The 23774-nt window shown below is 39.1% G+C and overlaps 1 protein-coding gene across 9 annotated transcripts in view; it reads right to left on the bottom strand.

Annotated features, from left to right (window-relative positions):
• Positions 1-23774, bottom strand: part of tcf4 (transcription factor 4) — a 243221-nt gene that overhangs the window by 7788 nt on the left and 211659 nt on the right. For 4 of the 9 annotated variants that reach the window (XM_084934628.1, XM_084934630.1, XM_084934634.1 and 1 more), the window contains 4 exons: positions 9973-10111; positions 5588-5753; positions 2522-2751; positions 1520-1667 (listed from right to left, as the gene is read on the bottom strand). In XM_084934628.1, the coding sequence (XP_084790754.1) occupies positions 1520-1667; positions 2522-2751; positions 5588-5753; positions 9973-10111 (683 nt within the window). Of the gene's footprint in view, positions 1-1485; positions 1668-2521; positions 2752-5587; positions 5754-9972; positions 10112-23774 lie in introns of all 9 variants that reach the window. The other 5 variants (XM_084934629.1, XM_084934635.1, XM_084934636.1 and 2 more) reach the window with 3 other exon arrangements.

Below are 23774 nucleotides of genomic sequence, written 5' to 3'. Positions count from 1 at the left end.
TTTGTGCATTTTTCCCTGAGCCTATCTGAATCTGAATGACAATAGCAAGTCCAATGTCCAAGGCTCTTAGTTATTGCCGAGCAGCAACAAATGTTTGAAAACTTACAGATGTCACTCAAAGAGGGGAATTTTTACAGAATTCATACACTGACTTCTGGATGCCAGAGTTTAATTAATAGAAACAAGTTTCCAGTTCATAAATACGTTATTATACATTTTCTTTACATAATTTATTGGAAAGTTTACTAGGAATAAACAGAGGCCAAAGGAGCTCAACTCATAGTTAATGATCAGAAATGTAAAACAAGGAGGAAGTCAGAGTATAATATATTCATGCAAGTATTCTTAGCCTACTATATTCAACGACAGATACTATACACTGACAATAATACAGATAAATGTTTTGGTGCATCTGGTTCATCCCACTTAAAGTTACCAGAGTCATGATTGTGCTAAGAAGGTGAAGTGTATAAATAATTCAGTGAAGGTGTTATTTTATTTCCTTCACTGCAAATTCTTTGCAGAGAAACTGTGGTTTTGTCTTAGGTGACGCCTCCTCCTCATCAAACACCTTTACTACTTCAAGGCTACAGAACATCAGTAAAGAAGCTCACTTACACATTAAAACATGCAAACACAAAAGCAATGTGACTGTACGACACAAGTCCAATTCAAAAACAGTGACAAACACACAATCACACATTAAAAAATCGCACTTACTGCCAATCTGTTGTTAATGTGTACCCAGACCAGACAGAAACTCTCTCATGTGCTTGGCTTCTGTTTTTAGTCAGCCTAAATATGCTCTGTTCTTCAAATTCAGTCAAATAATGGAAGATTTGATTCACATGCTGTCTGTGTAAGTTGTAACCTTTTAAACAACAATTCTGCTTTTTGCCATCTGAAAATTAAAATTATAAAAACCAAAATATAAAAAATATGTGAGTGCAGTTCAGTTTTGTTTTTAAATTCAAGCTCATAAAATTGAGTGATTAAATCGATGATTCAGTGTGGACATATTAGATTTTACAGCTTTTATTCTGGGAAACCAGCAAATTTTAAATGGTGATATTATTGTTGACCAGTTCACTGTATCGATCCCATTAAAACTAATGTTATATTTCTAGTTGTGGTGTGAGGACAAAGAGATTTCTCATGTTGTATTGTAATGCTTGAAATAGTTAAAAAGTACACAGACAGCACATGAAGGAATGGCAGGCATGTGATGAACAAATTATAACTTGCCATGCGTGGAGACAGCCCTAAAAACAGAAACTTCCAATTTATTAACTAAAAGCCAAAACACAAAAATTGACTTCACACTACTGAGCTTAAATTATCGTCACTGCATGCATGTTTTTTCTGCTTGTGATTTGTGATGAGATTCTTTCAATTATATTTTTGCACTGTTTTTTTGAATGACTGATTCTCTGGTTTGAGTTAAAGGTACAACAGCAGATTAGTTTATAAGTGAAATCTTCTGACCATTCAGGGGGGAGGAGATGTTGCTGCGTTTTACATTTGTCCCATGGGGTTCGGCCCATCACCCATGGCGGCGGCGGAGTGGTGCGCTGCGGCCAGTGAGAGGGGAGTCCCGTCTGATGTCACGGTGACCTTCTCCTCCTCGCGGCGCTTCAGACAGGCTGCCTTTGGGTTCAGGTTTCGCTCTGGACAGAAGGAGACAGAGAATGGTTTTCAGGTGTTTTCTCTTATGTCCGTTACTCAGTGAGGTTTCTCCTTCAGCTAGATTCATCGGTCCCCACAGACTGATGGCAAGAACCCAAAACTATGGTCTAGAAGAACACAATCAACAGGTGCTACTACTGCCCTCTCCTGGAGACCCTGGGACACTACATTTATATGTGGTATCACCTAAACCTGCAGGTTTAAAGTCAGAATCAAATCGTGCTTTTATCTGACAGAAACATCTGGATATCTCAGGGATTTTTTTAGAAACCTTATATTTGTAACTGGGATATGGTTGAAGCCTAATTCAATCATGGTAAACTGCTTAAAACATATTTCTTTTGCCTTTTTTTTAAACCAAGAAGTAACACAGTTCTCTCAGACACAGACATTTTCAAGCATGTTTTCAGTTCTGTTTCTTTCCAAAAAGGCCTCTAGTTAGTTAGTAGTTTTTCATGCTATTTGTTGTGAATAAGACATATATATGAAAGCAGTTATATCTTTTAAGAAGATGGTTCAAGGTCACTGACAGTTTTATTTGTTTATTTTCAGGTTGTGTGACAGGAATAAATGAAAACTTCTTATCTGCTTTATACAAATTAAATTACAGTCAATGAGACCTCAAACTCATCAGGAAAGTCATTACTGAGATCACAGAGCAAGCGAGCTGAAGGCAGGTTTTCTAATACACTTTAACACAGTTTTAAATGACTTCCTCATTGGCTTCACTTTTCAGATCTGGAAGTTATGTCCATATTTTATTACCACTCTATTTCCTAAAATACATACAAGGCAAATGTATGTGCTGTAATGCAGTGCTTCACTTGAAACCAACCTCGGACTTGTTGTTCCAGACTGAGGATGACAGCCACGGCCTGGTGCAGGATCAGCAACTTTGTCTGAGGTTTGTCGCTCTTCAGGTGCAGCTGGACCATCCTGCCCAGCTCCTTGAACGCCTCGTTGATGTCGCGGACACGAAGACGCTCCCGTGCGTTGTTGGCCATCCTTCGCTCCCTCTCTCTCTCCATCTTCTGCTCTGGAGTCAGGTCCTCATCGTCATTGTTGCTACAGAGACCAACGATGAAGACAAGGACGAGAAATGGAAGAAGAAGCAGGGGATGAAGGTGGGAGAAGAGGAGAGCGAGAAGGAGGATTTGAAGATGAAGGTGGTGTTTGCATACCTGTCTCGTTTTAATACAAACCTACAGTGCTGCAGGTTTGCAGAAGCAAGGTTACAACAACAGCAGGGTTTGGGAACAGACACCATGCTGGGCTGCATTCTGGCAGTTTCAAGGGCTACTCTGTTTTTTATTTACTTTGTCACATATTCTCTACTTGAGTGGGGTCACATCAAGAAGCAGTTTGAAGATAATTTTTGAAATAAAGAAGACTAACATGGAAAAAACAGAAAAAAAATTGCTGACATGGAACTCTGTTTACTTTGCTTGCCCTCTTAAATCCACTAGGTAAAAACATAAAAAGCTAATAATAGTGGCTCACTGCATCACAGTAATAATAGAAATCAATCTGATGCAGTGCTGGTGGGAGAGACTTTCTTCAGCAGCATGCACACAGACTGCTGTTTGCACAGCAGCACTAACTTGATTAACTCTCCCACTCAGCACTGGGATCAGCTGGTCATGCTACTTCCATATCACTTTTGGTAACTCATCAGAAGGTATTTGTGTTTTAAAGCACACACTGTATACTACAGTATTGTAACACTGTTTGTTCAAAGTTGAAATATACAGCATCTCTTCAACAGAGTGACAATGAAGGCTCTTTTAGTCTTCAAGATGTTTTATGTATCTAGAATCAATTCAGAATAACTAGATACATAACATACAATGTATATATTATCAAAGCCTGGAATATTCCAGGCCTGGATATTTTCTAACTAGCTGTCACTAGCTAAGCTAGTTTATTTGGTGGTTAACAGTAAAACAAAATTGCCTTATTCCACTTGATCTCTGCAGTGGTTATGAGACTGACAAGTCTCTTAGCATCCTCGTGATTGTTTAAGCGTTCTTACCTTTGAAAAATATCTATAAGTCAGGTTTGTTAGGCTAGAAACAACTCGCATCTTAAATACAAACTGAATAAAGTTTGAGTTTCCCTTCAGGGACTGAAAAAGCAGGCAACACTGTACACGGGGAGTGACTCTGATGTGTCACAGCACAACAACAGGTAGACATGGGAAAATCTGTGGCTTAAACAGGCGGTCAAATTTGAGCGTGTTTGGTATATAATGAAAACATCCACAAGGTGCTAGTCTCAATGAGCTGAGGAGACAGACACAGAGGTGTGGTTAGTAAGGGGTGTCTGATAATCTTCTGGGGTGCAATAACAGTCAAAATAATAACAACTTTTACCACAGATTTTTTTTAACTCTTGTGATCATGTGATTTGTTGTGTATATGGTTGCCTGGATACAAAGCTGGTCACTTCAACTTAGGGCTAAAGGGCGTTTTCACAAATCTCTGCCTTCTGCTTTCTGTCACTTTGAACCCTTTCAGGACAATGGGTCACTCACTGCTGCTAATCATGTGCCATGCTGCATTCTGCTGACAACATGAGAGTGAGCGAGTTTATAAGAAGATAATAAGAAAGAGTGCTTAGTTTATGTCGAGAAAGACAATCAGATATATATATCGTTTTTTTTAAGTAGGCAATCCGTGCAATTCCTCTGCAAAGATGCACCGAATAATTGGACTGCACAACCCTGCTGGTAGAAATTCTATTTTTATGGTAGTTTGAGTTAGAAGTTATACAAATGTGTGCTTTCCTGCTGGATCACATGACAATATGTTCCCAAACCCTGTAAAAAAGCATCAGTTAAAAAAAACAAACAAGTATTATGTTCCTCATCTTCATCTTCAAAAACCTTCAGTATCATCAACCTCATAATTATCAACATGACCGCCACCATCATGTACAAATTTCTGGGTTTAGGATCCAAATGTTTCCGATTGAGTTGTCCTCCAGGTGAAAAGAAACCACAATAAACATCTTGTTTATCTTTGGAGGGCTGAAGGCTGCTCCACTGTATCCAGGACGGGAAAAAACAACAACACTTTCTATCGCTTCATATTTTGCTTGCTTAAGTGTTTACATCCATAATGAGTAGGTTTCACACCTTTAAAACATTAAGCTTTCTCGCCAACAGCAAGAATATCCATAAGTGTTTTCATTGCAGTTGATTTCCCGACCCTGACACAGCGAGACAACACTTCTTTGAGAATATTGACTGCTGGCTCTACTCTGGTGTGTGAGAAACAGTTAAAACCAGGCTCAAGACCATGGAGAGACTGACGGGATCAAACAGGAGCTGCATGTCCACCAGGAACCTCTGCTCCTCCCTCAACAGCGCCGTAACTTAACCAGCCGCTCAGTTAAAAAGGGAGATGCCAGGTGAACACGGACTCAAAGTCTCGTTGTTTACTGAAATATTTAGCTGCTTCTCAACACACTTGGTCACTTCATCAAAGTCCAGAGGCTGGTTTCCAAAACACTCAAAGCTTTAAGTCCTTCTCTGTGGTCCTTTTCCAAAAAGTGACAAAAATACTTTAAATTAAGTAAATATTTAGGGGAAGTCAATTATTTAAGGTAAAAAGATATAATAAAACACAAATAAGAATTCTTCACATTGATTTTTCATGTATCTAGCTAGTTTTTTCCACCTTGAAACCTGCTATTTGAGCATTTTATTACTTCTGCTTTATCCCATATTGGTCACATTGTGGTTTATAATTTCAGCATGCTCTATTTTTGCCTTGCTCTTTATCAATGACACAGGAACCAGAGAGGTCTCCGAGCGCTGAGGTGTTTTGGAAAAAATGCGTGTCCCAGCCCAGCTGAGGGTTTTGATGGAAGCGAACGCCTAAGAGGTTGGCGGGGTTACCTAGATCTTGACCTCTCAATAGATTTGAGCTCCTTGCTGTCGGGGTCCTCTTTCTTGGTGTCCAGGGCCTTTGAGTCCTGCAGGAGGTTCTCGTCTCCTTCGTCCTCAGACTTGATCTCCGAGCTGACGGAGGAGGTGCTCTGGCCCTGAAGGCCTCCGGACAGAGCTGCAGGAGAAGAAATGAGAAGTTGGGAGTGGTTAAATGGTGCAAACAGGTAAACGCATATGAGCCCGGTACACAGGTATACAGCTGGCAGAATAAATAAATGATTGGTTGCCAGAAAGAGCCAGAATGTGCCAGTTTGTGAAGGGAATAGTAAAATTTGCTATATGAAATTATAATTTTAGGGGTAATCTCTTGCATGGAATAGCATTTCTTTGCTTGACAAGATTTTATTCATTTATTTATTTACAGCTCATTTTAGGATAATAATCTAAACCCACAGACGTTGATTCTTCCACCTTTTTTAAGTGTAAGTAAGTGTTTTAATAACCAGCCATCCTCTTAACATGCTTAACGTTAACATAAACACAAGGTGCCACCGCAGCACGGGACTAATATTTGCTGAAAACGAGCTGTTTCTATTACAAGCAAGAAAACACAGGGACCTATGAAATTAAATGTACTTACAGTCCTGTTTAAAGTCAATACTTTTACCAGATTTTGACATTCATGGTTTGTTTTCAGTTTTAAAAAGTATTGACATTCACGTGGAGATTAAAACTATCACGTTAAACGTGTGTAAAAAGTAAAAAACTGTTCTGATATCTGCTGCTTTTGTGATAAAATGTTTAATTTTAAATAGAAGCATCTGCTGTAAATTTGAAGTGTAATGGTTACATGCCGTGTAACCATTATACAGCATTTACATGATATTTTGCAGAGCACTGTAACAAGAGCTGGATGGGCATTATAGTAGAGGTGGAGATATGAGAAAGTGCACACTATATGTAACAGTTTGATGAACCTGATATAATGTCTGATATGTTGATTAAAAAAAAACGAAACTGACACTTTGTATCTATATTTGGTTTCACTTGTTGGTTAAAAACAGCTCATTTAGGTTAGCATTTCAGATGGTGTTCCTCATCTTCACGGGCTTCCGACATGAATGCAGCATCAGTCCTGGTTGAACCCTATTAATTCTCTAGTCAACCTCCAAGATGGCGCCACTGGAGAGTCGTGGTGCAGTCGTACAGCCTCTCTACCCTCTGACTGTCTCTCTCCTCAGCTGAACAGTGCAGTCTTTATTTGACGTCTGTATGGATCCGTCACTGGGACGCTGCCAGCATCTCAGTCAACACAAAACACTCGAGCACTGTGTTCCCCTCACCCTGTACACACACACACACACACACACACACACACACACACACACACACACACACACACACACACACACACACGCCAGCCAACTGTCGGCCATTTTGAATCCCCGTCTGCCTGACTGGAGGCATTTTGTGAGCAGCTTTGAGTGACGGCCCGTGTTGGGTTGGTGTGTTTGTGTGTGTGTGTCTCTTTACATACAATCGACTGTGTGTTTGTGCATAAATAGCTGCAGCGAAATAGACGTTAAACTGTGAAAAGTGACTTTGTGCTTCTGAATGGCTGATTGATAACACGCAGTCACAAAGTGACGCCGGCGGAGACAAACGCGAAATTCGAGGACGCACCTCCATGTTAATTAAGGCTTCTTCTCAGGGCTGTTTCTTTTGTCTTACTCACATCCTTCCCTCGTGTTCTAGCTTCCTTTACCGCTCGGCGTTCTCAAAAGCTGTGAGCAGAGGTTAAGTCTGACGTGTGTTAACACTGGAAAGCTGTGTGGTGTTAACAAAGTGCTACAGCACAATGCACTGCACAAACGAAATCTGAAACTGACTAAAGGTCCTCAAAGTGTCCTTTGTCCAGCAGGCTCTTATTCTGAACAATGTGCTGCTACATTAACAGAGTTTGTTTTTTTTTGCCAAAGTTGTTATATATTTACAGCTATTTCCTAGTATTTAGTAGCAAACCCCAGTATATACTTCTTTTGTGTTCTCCTACTATTATCTATTTTAATTATTGCAGTTATTATTTCTGATACTGTGGTTTTTTTTAAGTACTTATCAACAAATCTAGCAATGTTTTGGACAAATCAAAGCTACTTTCTATAGAACACATTTGCCAGCCCTGCACCATAAGCTCTCAATAAGGTGCCGCTCTCCACTTCTACTCCAATTCATATCACTGTTTTTGAAACATTGCTTATTATTAATTCTTCATTTATTACTTTCTTTGGTCTTTGTTTTGGTAAAATCCAGCTAGAAAACTGTTCTAGTTTAGAATATTCTCTGGAAAAAGGGAAGATATAATAGTCTAAGGCTTCACTCTACACCTTTTTGGTCATGAATTTGTGGTTTTCCTGTTTAATTCAATTCTATGTTGTCAAAAAAATATTTCAGTTGTTACTTATTGTTATACATTTTTGAAAAAATAACTGAAATGAAATTACTATCATTATCAGTTAGACAGCAACAGAAAGGACCATTATCAGTGCGTTCTGGTGATCTTAGGGCAGCTGGCATAGACATAAATGATTGTGTGACAGGAAACAAACATTCGGTCACTTCCAACATTCTTTCTAATGAGTAATTTCACATAAATATATGTGATATTGCAGTACAGTATTTGTACGTAACTTATGCTTGTGCTGTTTTTTTGCTAGACAAAACTGCCTAATTTAATCAGGATTTTAGAAATTCAGAGCAGCATCTCACGTTTGAAGTTTCTCTGCACTTAAGTTGTAACTGTTAATATGTAGTTTTTATGGGCTGCGCTTTAGTAAATGTTTCATACTCGTGTTTATTGACAACAGAAACTGTATTTGGCTGTAAAACTATATAGCAAATGTGAATATGAAACATTATGAACACAGGCTGTTGCATGTAAGCTTCAGAGAACCAGGCTACACTGTTCTGTTCGCATTTTGCAGGCCTATAGGTGCAACCTCATGGCTTAAATAAATAATGGCTGTGATGCGTGACATGTTTAAAACTCTGAATCACAACTGCAAAAACTGACATAAGTCCTTATTTTCCAAATGTGTCCTTTTGGTTGAGTGGACCAGACTGTGGATGACTCTGCACCAAATGGATTATGTTTGTTTAAAAGCCGTGTTTAATTTGGGAGAACTGACTATTAAAATTATATTAATAATATAGAAATCCACGTATCAGCACATGTTATACACTGAAATAACATTACCCAGTTTGTTGAGCTAATACCATAAATATTGCATAAGTATGTGTGCAATATACCATCAATATTGTATATAACATAACTATTAAAGTTAATAATTGTTTTGAAGTTGAGAAGAAGACAGAGGAGGAAGCCACAGGTCTGCCACTATAATTGTGCGCTTGCTGCCAAATCCATTTTAATAGCCATTATTTACAGCCTCCACACACCCTCAGCCCTGTGTGTGTGTATGAGTTATGAACGGATGCAGAAGTAAGGAGTAATAGCTTCTTCTTCTTCTGCCAGAGTGTGTGTATGTGTGTTTTCTCCCTCTCACCTCATTACACACTTGGCTGTGGTCGGCGCTGGCTGAACTTTGCTGCCAGCAGAGTCATTTTCAGCCTTTAAAATTGAGCACAGGGCTAATTTGCTACACAGCGCACTCATATACACATTTCCCTCCTGCATATTCATATCACACACACGGTGTATTTGTTTAGCCTTCTCGGGCGATGAAATTCTTCGCAGCATTCTGAACCTGACCCAGGTAAAGTTTTCCCAGTTTTCTCTTCCTCCATTTTATCTCCAGTTTCTTTTTCTGTAAGTTTTCTGGTTGCACTTTTTTAAGTTGTCCTGTGTTGGGATTAACTTCCAGACCTCCTATTTTTTCTCTTCTGTTTGTTTACTTCTTCTTCTTTTTTGGACAATTTCCTCTCCTCTTTCTTCCTACTAATTATGATCTACTTGAGAGATGCTGCCTTTACTCTTTCTTGGATTGTTGTATTGTTTTAAATCGTGTTTGTCCATTGTCTTTGCTTACTTTTTTATTATCATCATACAGGCCCAGAAACACTCCTTTCTTGTGCTTGCACATGAACAAACCCTTGATGTGAGATTCCTCTGCCTACACGAAGCAGTGGCAGATGTTGGTACTGTTTGTCCATCACTGCATCTTTGTTTCTTTATCTGGACATTGTTGTTATTTATGAAATGAAACATCTGGTAAAAAGAAAGACACAGCCGAGAATACCGGTACCGGTTTTTTCCATATAAACACTTGATGTTGAGAAACAGGTTTATGCTTCAGTGTGAGCCAGGGAACATTCATCTGGGGACACTGGCAGATGCAGCGTTTTTGTAATTTATCTTTGAGTGTGCAGGGTCTCACCACGGTACGGGTCAGGCTGGCTGAGGTCCGGCGAGGTGGCTGACTGAACCGGCAGCTGAGGCACCGGCACCTGACCCCCCATCGAATGTCCTCCACGCAAACCGCCCACGCTGCTGCCGTCTTCTCTGTGAGAGCCCACCTGGAGAACAGAGAGGAAAGGCGTGAAGGAGAGTTTCAACGAACAGCTGCTCTGATTCGGTCTACAGTCAGGACTGCAAAACAAAGCATCTTCCAGTTTCTAAGTCCAGATGTAATCTGAGCATTGGTCTACTCTGATGTTCTCCAGGTTCTTTTGTAGAATGTCTTAACTTTTGTCATTTCTGTGGAGGTTTTCTTTACCAGTAGGGTTTTGATCTCATGAGCCTTCTGAATTTAAAGGAGTTTGACCTTGATTAAAAACAACGATATATATTTCTGTCACTTTAATTAATTAAATTTAAGTTATACACTGCCACTTTAAAAAACACTTGCCTTCAGCCACTTCACATTGAAAGGTAACGACTATAATATTAAAGAGAGACAGTCTTTCCTATGAGCAAGCACTTGGCAACAGTGGAAAGGAAGAAGTCTCTTAACATGATGAGACCTCCTACTGAACCAGGATCAGCCATCTACCTCAACCAGTTGAGGGGTGAGGAGACAGAGAAAGGAGAAAAGAGCCCCACGGACAACAAAAAACCACTCTGTAGTTTTTAAACAGGTTAATCATACGAGGTTATATAGCATTTTTACTGGGGACTACTTCTAAAGGCGGATTAGCACACCCTGTTGAATTTGGCAGCAGGATGGCTTATGTTGAGTCCATGTGTGTGTTCATTATAATAAGGGACATGTCACCAAGTGCAACATCTGCAACACTGATGTGTTTTCAATAGTTTTTGGACAAGAATGGATTTCTGTGGTTTTGTTACACAGGCAATATCCTTTTAATCAGATCAATTCGCTGATGTCTTTGGTTATTTTGCATGACTTTCTCACCATAAGAAAAATACTAAACATTACTACATATCACTTGAAAGTCAGTAAGCACTAGTCCACACACTAATTTCTTTATTTTAAGCTGAGTTTTTATCAGTTTCTAACAAGAGTTTTAAAAATCCTTTAGTATGGATATTTATATGAAGCAAATGTATGAATTTCATTTACCCTCTTAAAATCCCCCAGGTCATGGACAACCCACCAAGGTAATGGGATAAGATTTGGGAAAATACTTTTATTACTTTAATTTATTACTAATTAGAGTACTTACTTCATTTCTATTGTCTGCTTATATTAGGAATTTTATGGTATCATTTCACTTTTCATGAAACAAACACTGTAATTGTAATGAACTCTTCCTTCCTTTCTTCCCTGAGATGTTGTAGTTCTGTCTTTGCCCTGTTGAGGGCATCCTCACCCTTTCTAATACACTGAAGATCCCCATCGCTCCTATCTTTCCAATCTCACATGCATTATTCCCATCAGTGTTTTTTTTTTTTTTATTATTAATTTTCCATTTTTCCAATTTTCCAGACTCCCTGTTTTCACAAGTGTGTGTGTTCGTGTGTGATTGTGTGTTTCAGTACAGGTTCATATCTCCATGTCTGACATGTATATTTACAGTTTCTTCTTTTTTTGGCTCCAAATTGTGTCTCCTTGTTTTTCATGTGGGTTTCAGGGAAATACTGTATGGGTGTGTGTGTGTGTGTGTGTGTGTGTGTGTGTGTGTGTGTGTGTGTGTGTGTGTGTGTGTGTGTGTGTTCTTTGCTGAATCCTATCCATCTGTCTACCACACACACACACATGTACATGCACACACACATGACAGCACAACAACTGACAATTATCTTAATGCCCATATGTTTAATTGTGGGATTTCTAATTCCCAGAGCACCAAGTAGCTTCCAGCAGGGACTCACTGTTTTGGCACGAGATGGATTTTTTTTTTTTAAAGTGTGCGTGTGTGTGTGTGTGCGGGCTTGTTTGTGTGTGATGCCAGCTTTCTCATGGCATCCTGTGGCTCTGGTCTCTTTCTCACCCTCCCTTCCCTGAGCTTTGTTTTACTTTGAACATTTCAGCGGGGCAGTTGATAAATATGAATTATGATGATGGGTATGCTGTAAAACAGTCCGATATGAATGTTGGGTACAGACCTTACACACCAATCAAAGCTGAATGGCAGCTCAAACTTTGCATAGACACACTGTTATAATGAGCCTATTCCGTGCTGCTATTTTATTCGTTCCCCCAGCCTGACAAAGTGTTCGTGCATGGTGTTTTGGGAGTGGATATGTTACCCTGACCAATCAGCAACCAGTGACGTATCCATTTGGCTGATGTCATCTGCAGTCTAGATGTATGTATTAGCGGTTCAGGGCCACCTTCTTATGTAGTGGTTTATAAATTTAATATTGACTTGGCCTGATTCCATAATGAGGGGTTTAAATGAAGCAACCATTCTCACCTGGCTTGTTCTCATCCTTCATCCATTTTATTTGTATACTTTCGTTGCAGTTTAATAGTTTTAATGTTTCCCTAAATGCATGTGTTTTAATAGTCCTCTGTGCACAGGGCACCCATGCAAAGGTGGTAAACTTGATATCACTGGGCCATACTACATATATAAAGGTTGAATGAATTATATAAGAGTTTTTCTGGGGTGTTGCTAGTAGCAGCTAATGAAGCGTTGATTCGCTGGTCTCACGCTGAGATGAAGAGCAGGCTGCAGAAGTCTGGTGAGCAAATTTCTCAAACTTTTCCAAAGACACCGACTCAAAGTGAAGTCACTTTAGGCGATTTATCATGCCGCTTGCTCAGGGATTTACACGTTTTTTCACATATGCATTCCTCGCTAAGACCAGGAAATGGACTTTGATGTGTAAAATCCCCCCATACAAAACTCTGAGCTGCTGATAAGCTCAGCATCAGCTGGCCCCAGCAGGTTCCTTCTTGTGTCACTAAACTGCGGGTTATGTGATTCTTCAACTTCTGTAAGAACATATATGCACCGTGAAATCGGCGCTCCTAAAAGTCTTTATGATCAGTTGCTGCACCGTGTGCCTCAGTTGGTATTAGTGTAAAAAACACATGACACTCAAAATAAAAGCAGGACCAGGATTCCAACTTGGAAAGTAGAAAGCACATCCAGCTAGGAAATCCCGGATGCTGCATTGGTAAATAGACATCATGTTATGTGTTGCTTTTCTAGTCATCCATTCACATATACATGCATACAGAGCTTTAGAAATCACTCAAACACTGGCGGATGCATCGGTGCAATCTGGAGTTTATTGCCCTATGAAATTTGGACATGCACGCTAGTGCAAACATTTACTTAAGTCCAACAGAAGCTGTTTTCACAAATTTACTCTGTGACAATTTGAGGACAAGTCAGGACATTTTCCACATGCAGCACATGGCAGGGACTAGTCTGCTTTAAACGGCATTGCACTCCTGGACGTGCTCCATGTGGTTTAGGTGAGGGAGGTGCCTGAGGTGCAGGAAGAAGGACATATGAACCCCACTCACTAGAGAAAAATTTACCAGACAATTAACTTTGATTTTCGCATATCAGCACAATCTGACGTCACATAGGCTTCTTACTGGGGAAAGACCAGTTAATATCTGCTGGGGATTATCTAGAAAAATTATTTATTTTAGTGCATGTTTGAAGGCTACAGTTGGGGAAACAGTGTATATGGATTGTGCAGATGAAAGTACAACACAAATGCATTTTTATTGTTTTTCCCTTTTAAATAAGTACCCAATGACATCACACTTTTTCCTTCAGCTTCTAATACTTTTAAAGACGATGAGGTCTAGAGGTGGTGTTACACATTGCTGTTAGTTTAAGAAAATCAGCTTTTAACTACATCAAATCTTAACGGTGAAGGTATGTTTTGACATATATTTTAAATGTCTTATATGCTGTGCTTCACTAGTTCAGTTTTTATGTATCCTAGGATAACCATAGTGTAAATAAGGTTGTTTTGAAAACGAAATCCCTCTGTCTGCCTGTTAATCCAGCTGGCTGACAGCGAGGTCTTGCCCACCACATGCCAAACTCCCCTCTCGCTCCGTGCAAATATCACAAAATGTCGACAGGCTTGTCAGCATGGGTGTGTGTTTCTGTGCGCGCATGTGTGTGTGTTTCAAACTGAGCGCCCTCCACCTATCCGTCCATACGTCTGCTCGCTCCCTTATTTATTGTTTGCCTCTCGTCTTTCTTTCTGTCTTTTCTTTTCCGTTCTCTGCCTTTCATCACCGCCTGGATTCCCAAATGTAAAATGGCAGCAGGGAGAGAGAAACGGAGAGGGTTTCGTACATTTTTAATGGAGGGCTTTTATATTTCAACAAGCCTTCCCTGTCTCTTCCTTAATTTAGTTCAACGAGGAGAGAAGATGAGGAGACAGATGGAGGAGAAAAATATAAATAAATTACACATAAACTGATCTGCTGCTGGTGTAAACCCGATAGATACCACAAGGTGCAGCCACACCCACTTAGGCACCATTCTTCAGGTTTAAATATAATATCAGCTTTTCAACAAACGGAGATGTCAGAATGTCCCTGAATGCAGCAGGGAGACTTTTAAAAACAGTCACAAATTCATTAACATGTCACAACAACTTCGTAACAGACAAAATAAATTTTCCAGTTTTCACATGATAATGAAACTTTGATTAAACATAAAAATAGAAAAATATACCTCTGTAGGTTTAATTCTGATGGACTATAACTAATAAAGAATGGCTGCCCTGAAGAAGAGAAGTCATTATAAATGTAATGAATATGATTTAAATCAGCGGTCCCCAACCCCCGGGCCTCGGACCGGTGCTGGTCCATGAGTCGTTTGGTACCGGGCCGCGAGAGTTGAGGCTCAGGTGTAAAATGTATGGTTTTCAGGGTTTTTATCGGTTTTCAGCGTTATTTTGTTATCGTTTTTATCGTTAACTCGGTTTTCCTGGGTCTTTTCACGTGTGTTATGAATAAATCTTCTTTTCTTCGGTACCGGTACTAGTTTTATTTTGTTGTATTTATCCGCAACACCTTAAAGGCCGGTCCGTGAAAATATTGTTGGGCATAAACCGGTCCGTGGCGCAAAAAAGGTTGGGGACCGCTGATTTAAATAACCAACTTCCCCTCAGGGCCCAGTGACACAGGCCTAGAGACTGGTCGGCAACATTCTGTCAACCACATGTCACAAGGGAAAAATGTGGCCCTTAACCAGCTGGCAAACAGTTGCTGGCAGCAGCTAGGTAAAATTAATCAAAAAGAGGTTTACAGTGCTGCAGCTACACTGAAAAACCTCCAAATGTCTGCAGACAACTACAGGTGACTGTGGCAATGTGTTAGCAACCAAAGCAATCACAAAAAAGTTTCTGGTGGATCTCACTCTTTGAAGCAGATTTTTCCCAGCAACAGCAGGAACCATTCGGTAACCAACTGGGGAATACACATTTTTCCCTAGTGACCAGAGGGCACAAGTGGATCAACGGCCAGTCTCTCATCCTTTATCCCAGTGATCCCCAAACTTTTATATGAACTAAAAAAGTAAACAGTGCCTCCATAAGTCTCTGCTTCTCTCGCTGTGTACAAGCTAAGCAACCACTGCAGCTGCTAAAGCCACAACGCTTGTGCAGGAGGAGGCCGGGGTGGATAGATCAGTCAACATCCTGTTTCATATATTTTAACAGAAACCCAGACTCCCGAATACCTACCTAAGAGCTTTTGGTAGATACTAAGGAACTACTGCTGGTTTACACTGTGTGAGGCTTTGTGGTTAGGCATTCAGACGGTACTGCTGAAGGAAATACAGTAGCAGACTTTGTCATACCCAGGCTGGAGAATGTTAAGAGGTTCAAGTGTAAAAAGTTCCCAGATTTATAAAAAAAAAAAAAAAAAAATGAAACAATAAGCTGATGGATAATGTCTCAGTCTGACAGGCATGTGTACATTTGTTTTCGTTTAACTATTTGACAATCATTGATATGCAACACATTTCCATCACACCTAATAAGGGCTAAAAGGGTTTGTTCGGCAAACCTTTAGGCAAAGAATTACAGTGTAAAAATTCTACATTAGTAACAATATAAGGATATTGGAAAAATTTGTTTTAATGTCATCCTAAAATAATCTTATCAGATTTTATCACTGTTCCAACAACATTAATTCCATTATTTTATGTGCTGTATAAATGTTCTTGCAATGAACCAAGCAAACTGAGAGTCAGAGACAAACATAAAGGCAAAGGTGCTGAGTACCTGTCATCTGCAATGCTACTGATCAGTGGGATCAGTGCACTCTTTTAAAATGAGTGTGCGAATCCAATGATTGCGCAGGAAGATGAAGGAGAAGAGAAAGAAGAGAATTTCTGGGTCACGAGATGACACACATTTCTCATGCAGTCGTAAACAGGAGGGAGAAGTCTGCCCCTGCTGCTGCGGTCACAAATCCGAGAGAAGGAAAATAAACTTTGCATCTCCGTAAATTGTAATATTTCACCCTGCATTAGTTGGATTCCTGCAATTTCCATTTGTCGTTTTCAATTATTGTTGAAAAGCAAAAAGAAAACCAACTCTGCAAGATAAAATTCAGAGCACAGAGCAGGAGAGGAGATAACATAAAGCAGGGTGTCCAGTGTGGTGTCCCAACCTTAGCATGTTGGTAACTGCGTCCTCTTATCTTATTTTTGTTACAGTCGTGTTTTGTTAGATTTTAGTGACTGAACTACTTGGTTAACCTAAAGTTAAAAAACATTAAAAGGAAATCTCTTCATTTGTTGCTTCTTTATAATAAAAGTGAAAAAAAAAAACAGAAAACGAGGAAACATCTTCCAGTAAATATAAGAAAAAAGAAAAACCCTCACACCTCTGTGATGTGTTTTTAAAGACATGCTAAATCATTGTGAGACCCAAAAGTAAACCACTCGGTTACAATGCAACACTTTTCTGTAGCTGTGATACACATTTGCTAATGAAACTGTAAATAAACTTGAACAAGCGCACACACTGCTACACATACTGGAACACATACTGGAACATTGAACACAGCCTTTCCTCTGTGCACACTGAACGTTTGACAGAAAGCACCTGCAACATCAACACACACACACACACACACACACACACACACACACACACACACACACACACACACACACACACACACAAGACTGCTATTGACATTGGACTTCCACAGGGGAAACTACAGTGACATTTTCCAGTGGTGTGACATGTATGCATTTTTTCCCCAATTTCCATTTAATTAATGGAGTGAAGGACGACAGACTCCTTGTCACTTAAAATGCCGTTTAAATATAAGACATGAAACAGAGGAAAATAGGTGGGCAGAAATGGAATTATGTCATGTGGAAAAATGTTGTTCTTGTTATTTTTTCCTCTTTTGGAGCAAATTCCATCAGGATGATCTGTTATTTCTGTTTAAAAAATAACCTGACTTTTTACTTGTAGTCTTAAGTACTTTACCTTTAAGATACCAACAGATAAATTACAAAGAAAAATTGCTGTAAATATTTAACAGTTACTGTGTTTAAATCTAAACATGCAGCTTCGCAGCTTTCACCCTTTAACTTTTTAAATGTAACTTTCTTTATGTTATATGCACTCTTGATATGTACTGCTTCTTTAATAGATTCAGTGGATTTAGCTACATGTATGTAAGATTTTCAGATCTGAATCTATGACAGCAGCTACTTTTTTGCAAAGATGTCCATACTGTTTAAAATCTCTCTTTTTTTTTTAAAATATTTTTTCTTTTTCTTTAATTTATGTATATAAATATAGATTTGAATATTAAAGCTGATGAGGTTCATTTATTTTATACATGTACTATTTTTCAATATTAAGCATACTTGCTATGTTCCTATTACTTATTTGTAATATGAGTATTTATTAAACAATAAAAAATGAAATTGTTGTCCCATTTGGATTTTCATATAAACATGGATGAGATTTATGCATGTCCCATTGCTTCTGCTTCAAAACTATGTTGTATCAAGTAATTATCCAGGTTGTTACAGTTTATTTATCTAATTATCTTCATGAACAAGAGGCTGAACACAAATACCCAATGATCATAACCTCATTCTCTCATAAATATTCATAATACACTGCAGAGCTGTTGAACAGAGCACAAAGGCAGTGTTTTAACCCAACTTTACGACCATATAAGCAGGAAGGAAACTACCTATGTTCTTTTGAAATAAATGGTAACCATATTTAAAGCATTTAAACATTTTTTCTTTTCATTTCAGTTTTTTGCTGTGCAGTCAGCACATCACTTCCATTTTTACACCTATTTTGAGGCATTATGGCCAGCAGTATGGGGCCACTTGCATATTACAATTCTACTCTATATTATAACTGAAAATGCCATTAAAAACCAGGCACATTAATCTGCTCCAGCCTCGACTCTTCTGGGAAGGTTTTCCACGAAAAATTTTAGGCCACAGGGATTTGTTGGAAGCATACCATTGTCTAAAAAAAAACCACGGTGTGCCTTAACATGGAGATTGTAACTACTATTGTAAGGAGGTAAATGGGGGCAGTAGATTTCTATCAGCTTATATGAAGGAATTTAGTGTTGCAGATTATTAAAAGACATAAATGTGTTTCACAGCACTGATGCAGATTATGATCCATTTCACTTTACTGTAACCCTGCTTAATGGAGGGAGGAAGAGAGGCTTTTCTCTCTTAACCTTTCCCCTCTTTTTAGAGACACCCTCCAAACTGAGCCAGGATGCAGTAAAATAATGAGCGTGACTTAAACACATCACCGGCAGGCAGACTGCAGAACAGAAAACAAACTCTAAAACCTTCAGTGAGAGTCTGGGGAGCACAGTCTTTTCTTCCTCTCCAATTTGTTTTAAATCAGATCACATTTAGTTAAATGTCACATCACTTTGCTGCTCATCTGCTTTGTTGGCAGCATGCAATGATGGGATCAAGCTACTTTGATATCAGCCCAGTGATGGTCCAAGATCATTTAAGTCACTTGAATAACAGCATGCCTAAATGACAGAAGGGAAAATGTTGGAACCCATGAGCTAACTTCTGTCTTTACATATTTTAATTTGTGTGCATGATGCACTGATGCTTATGTACTGTATATGTCTCCCCCTCTCACATCAGTCTACCACCTGTTTTCCCAGAGTTATGACCTCAGCTTGCAGGCGTCTCTGCCTAACACTGCCAAACTACATACAGCTGTGAGTATGTGTATGTGTGTGTGTGTGTGTGTGTGTGTGTGTGTGTGCAGCAAGAGAGAAAGAGAAGTAAGTACATCTAGACAGCAACATCAAAACAAAAAGGACAGAAAAAAATATGTAATAATACAAAGTAAAATGAGACAAAGGTGTGTGTGTTTGGGAAAGAAATGATTAAAAACAGACAGAAAACAGAGTAGTCACATGTGTAGGGGAGTAAATGGGAAAAAAAACAAAAACAAATGAGAAACAAAGAGTGAAAACAGAAGAGGAGGGGGACTAGGAAAAGAAAGACAGGAAAGGGAAGAAAAAAATTGAGGAAAAGGGTGGGAAGGGGAAGGAAGAAAGGTAGGAAAGGAGCGATAGTGCATGCATGCATATAGAAAAAGTAGTCAGTCTCAGTGCAAAGACAATGGAGTCATTTTGGAGATGACATCACCCCTTCCTCTCTCACTTGTTTCTTTTTTTCCCTGCATTTCTATGGAGTCACATCCTTTCAAACTTCCTGTTTATGCTGCACACTCACCAATAAATTTCCACAATGCCTTTGTGGCTAATTTTCCAGAACGTTCATTAAATTAAATTATGAGTACATGGAGTTTATTTGTCCAAACCTATGACAATATCCCTTAACTATATTCAATGGCAAGCTAAGATGTTTACAGGAGAGCCTGGTTTTATTACACAGACCACAATACTCACCTCCTAGGTCACAGTCTTTATCAGTCATGCTTCTATTTGCTAAAAATAAATCCAGCATTGATTAAATCAGCATTTTGCTGCTGTGGCTTCAGAGTAGGGCTGCCACAAATGATTATTTTGATAGTCGACTAGTCACCGATTATTTTTGCGATTAGTCGACTAATCAGATCATGCATCCATTGAACGTAAAACATACAGCTTATTGCACCAGCATGCATCTGCTCTTATATAACTATCATTAGCTTACAGCTTTAAGTGTTTAAAGTATGTGCTAACTAAAAATAAAGACATGATAGTTTATTAAATTTTAATGAAGTTTGCAGATTGTTTCGGTGGAGTTTAATAAACTCAGCCGTCTGCTCCTTGCTATCTAAAATATAACAGGACACCGGAGTATATTCTCGAGCATTTCACACTTCTGATAATCAGTTGTCTGCTTAACATTTATTCAGCTGTGTAAAAACTATAACTTTAATCTCAGCCGAAACCGATTTACTCAGGAACAAATAAAATACTGAAAAATGCCAAACAATAACATTTTTAAGTTATCTAAGTGACTTATATATCATGTTTAACCTGAGTAGCGAAAGACGGCGGTGGGTTTGAAAACGCTCTAGTGAGCCTTGCCCCCGGCTAGCTAACGAGCTAGTGGGTAACAGACGTCTCTGAAAACGTCGGAGTGCTTTTTAAAATATGTGGTGTCTTGATAAACTGAGCAGATATTTGAGGTTTACACAGTTACATTCTCGTCTGAAAATATGTTAAACGTTTATTTTGTGGCCCAGAAAGAATAATAAGAGTAACATTAAAACTAGCTGCCGCCATTGTTGGAAACTGAGCAGGGCCGCGCTATGAATTCTGGGACACAGTTTCTTCGTCTTCGGCGTTTAATGGCAGCTGGCATCCTTGTACATGCAGTGCTGCCATCTTCTGTTTTAGTACGTTATTACACTCTTAAATCCTACTAATTCCTGCGTCTTTCAGGATCTTACAAAGCTTCAAACGACGTGTCGACTATTAAATCAGTCGTCGACGATTTTGATAGTCGACGTAATCGTGACTAGTCGACTAATCATGGCAGCCCTACTTCAGAGACGTCCAAAAGGTGTCCTTTGCATCTGACGCAGCGATGTCTTATTTTAAGAGACAGTTTTCAGAAGCAAACAAGTCCACATGTGGAGTTTAAAGGGTTTATCAGCTGGGGAACTGGAGTTTGAAGCTTCAACACTGTGCTGTGAAGTCAGAAGCTATCTTAGATGGATGAAAGTTGGAGTACTAAGTTAAAAGCTAGCAACACTAGCAAGTTTGATTAGCAAGCTGCATTCATAAACAATATGGCTGCAAAGAAGAGACACAGTTAATTAGTGCTAAGGTAAAAGACTAGAACTAAGATAGAACTAGGTCCGTGAGTCGTTTGGTACCGGGCCGCGAGAGTTGAGGCTAAGGTGTGAAATGTATGGTTTTCAGGGTTTTTATCGGTTTTCAGCGTTATTTTGTTATCGTTTTTATCGTTAACTCGGTTTTCCTGAGTCTTTTCACATGTGTTATGAATAAATCTTCTTTTTTTCGGTACCGGTACTAGTTTTATTTTGTTGTATTTATCCGCGACACCTTAAAGGCCGGTCCGTGAAAATATTGTCGAGCATAAACCGGTCCGTGGCGCAAAAAAGGTTGGGGACCACTGTGTTATGGTACAGATGCCAAAACACACTGTGCATCTCTGTAAGACACCAGCAGCTTTGACAAAATGTAAGAAATTGACACCATGGGAATAAAAAATGGGCTGAAAGTTTACATTTGTTCACACAAGTGAAGACTTTCAACACAATATTTTTCAAAATACCTCACACTTATATCGATATTGAAGATCACATTCATCACACAGGTAGCTGCAAGAGAACTTTAAGCCAGTTAACATCTTATAAAAAGGTCTCAATTTATTTTCCTTCGCTTCTGCAGAAATGTCCAATAAGGACTGGTTTAAAATGAAAAGAAACAGTTTGGGAGTCCCCGTGAAGTGATGTGACCCAGTCAGAGGGGGTGTGATGTGTGCAGTTACAGAGCTGCTGTGTTTTTAGTCTTACATTAATGAGTCTATTTTTCTATCAGCCAATAATCCAAAGCCTGAATAAACACACACACATGGGTCCTAATGACAACACAGCGAGTCATTTATGAGCTTCTGTGTGCGTGTGTGCTTTAAAGAGCCCGAAAGTAAACACTGTTTTTCAGCACTCATCCGTCACTTCATTTTCATTCTCTTTTTCCACCGGCTGCTTACATATAAAAACAAATCCAAAATGTATTTGGATTAGTTTTGCTATTAATCCCAAAAGTAGTTTAGAAAAATATTAACCTTAACAAGAAGTAAACGCCAAATGTTTTCCGGGGCTGAAATTCCAAATCACTTCATGAAGCATAATGCCAAGTTTGTATCTGGGGACGTCCAAAGAGCAAAGAAGTGCTTAGAATGATCTCCAGATGAAGCGGAAAAGTAGTTTGCAAGTATTTCCCTTCATTTTAAGCCAGCAAATTTAACAGCAAACTTTAAATTACGTCTCGTCAAACGCATTTTTTTTATGTCTCTTAAGTCTAACAGAAACTTTTAAAATGTTTCTTAGAACTTAAAATCCGAATATTAGCCAAAGTCTGTGAGTAGTTTTTTTCTTCTTAAATATATAAACAGAGATGTCATTAAGCTTCCTATTAATTTGCAGGATTTACTATTATTATATCATCCTCTTATTGAGTGCTTCCTTTAGCGTACAATTTAAATGTCTTTTGAAATCAGAATACCAAACTGACCTATTTGGTTTTATTTTGGTAAAAACTATTTGATGAAAGTAGCTGCATAACACTAAAACCTACCTGTCAGTTTCTCCACAAATACTATCCCCAAAACTAGTTTCTAAACCTGAACATCAAGCTAATAACCCACAATTCACAGGTTACAGTAATTTATTACTGTACAGGTAGAAAGTGACACATTTTTTTTTTGCCATTGTCGGCATCACACAAAATAATGGGTATTAAAAATTTACTGACTAATGACAAATGTGACCATTACGTTGAGCAAAGTTTGTGTGAGGTCCCTTTAGGCAATCATTGTATGCACGTTTCATCATAATCTGACTAATACTGTAGGAAGGAGTAGCGTTTCTAATGATTTGTGGATGGATGGACACACGAAGGATGCCTCGCCCTTTTCTCTTCACGATGCTAATAGCAGTGAAATGGTGACTTTCTTCGCTTGTGCCCAACTTTTGTCCCAACCAACATGCCTTCAAAGCACAAGCTAAAAGAGGGAAACGTCCCCAGTAGATCAGCAGATCAGCAGCTAAGACTTCTCTGCACAGCTTAAAAATGACACATCCTAATTTGACTCATTATTAAACACTTAGAGGTTTATTAGAAGCATTTGCGTGTGTAATCTAGTTCTACAGCGCTGCACTGGGGCTAGCCCTCCTCATGTGATGGATGAAATGTTTGAAACACTTTGTACACCAACAACTGCTGTAATGTCACCAAGTAGAATCAAAACTTTCTGTTTAAGCTTCATAAAAACAGAGGTTGTTATGTTAGGTTAAAATAGGCTGCCCACGTGTTCCTAATAAAACGCATGGTGAGACTAAAGAAGCAGGAAGGACAAATAAAAATACGACTGTACGCAGGAAGACCGACAAAACTGGAGGACACCTATGAAACTCTGAGCTGCAGTATAGAGAGACAGCTGGACAGACATGCGTGAGAAGATGATGATCTCTAGGGGAGCCGGCCAGCACACACACCAACGCACACAAACACGCCCTTCAACCACAGGTGCTCTCCATTTAGAAAACAACACTTCAAAGTAAATACTTTAACAAAGAACAGAGACAGAGGGACAAAGCTCC

Source organism: Perissodus microlepis, chromosome 7 (assembly GCF_051167445.1).
Source record: "Perissodus microlepis isolate ML-2025 ecotype Zambia chromosome 7, ASM5116744v1, whole genome shotgun sequence".
Taxonomy (NCBI): Eukaryota; Metazoa; Chordata; class Actinopteri; order Cichliformes; family Cichlidae; genus Perissodus; species Perissodus microlepis.
The sequence above is the reverse complement of the archived record's forward strand: the minus strand, read 5'-3'. Positions and strand labels throughout refer to the sequence as shown.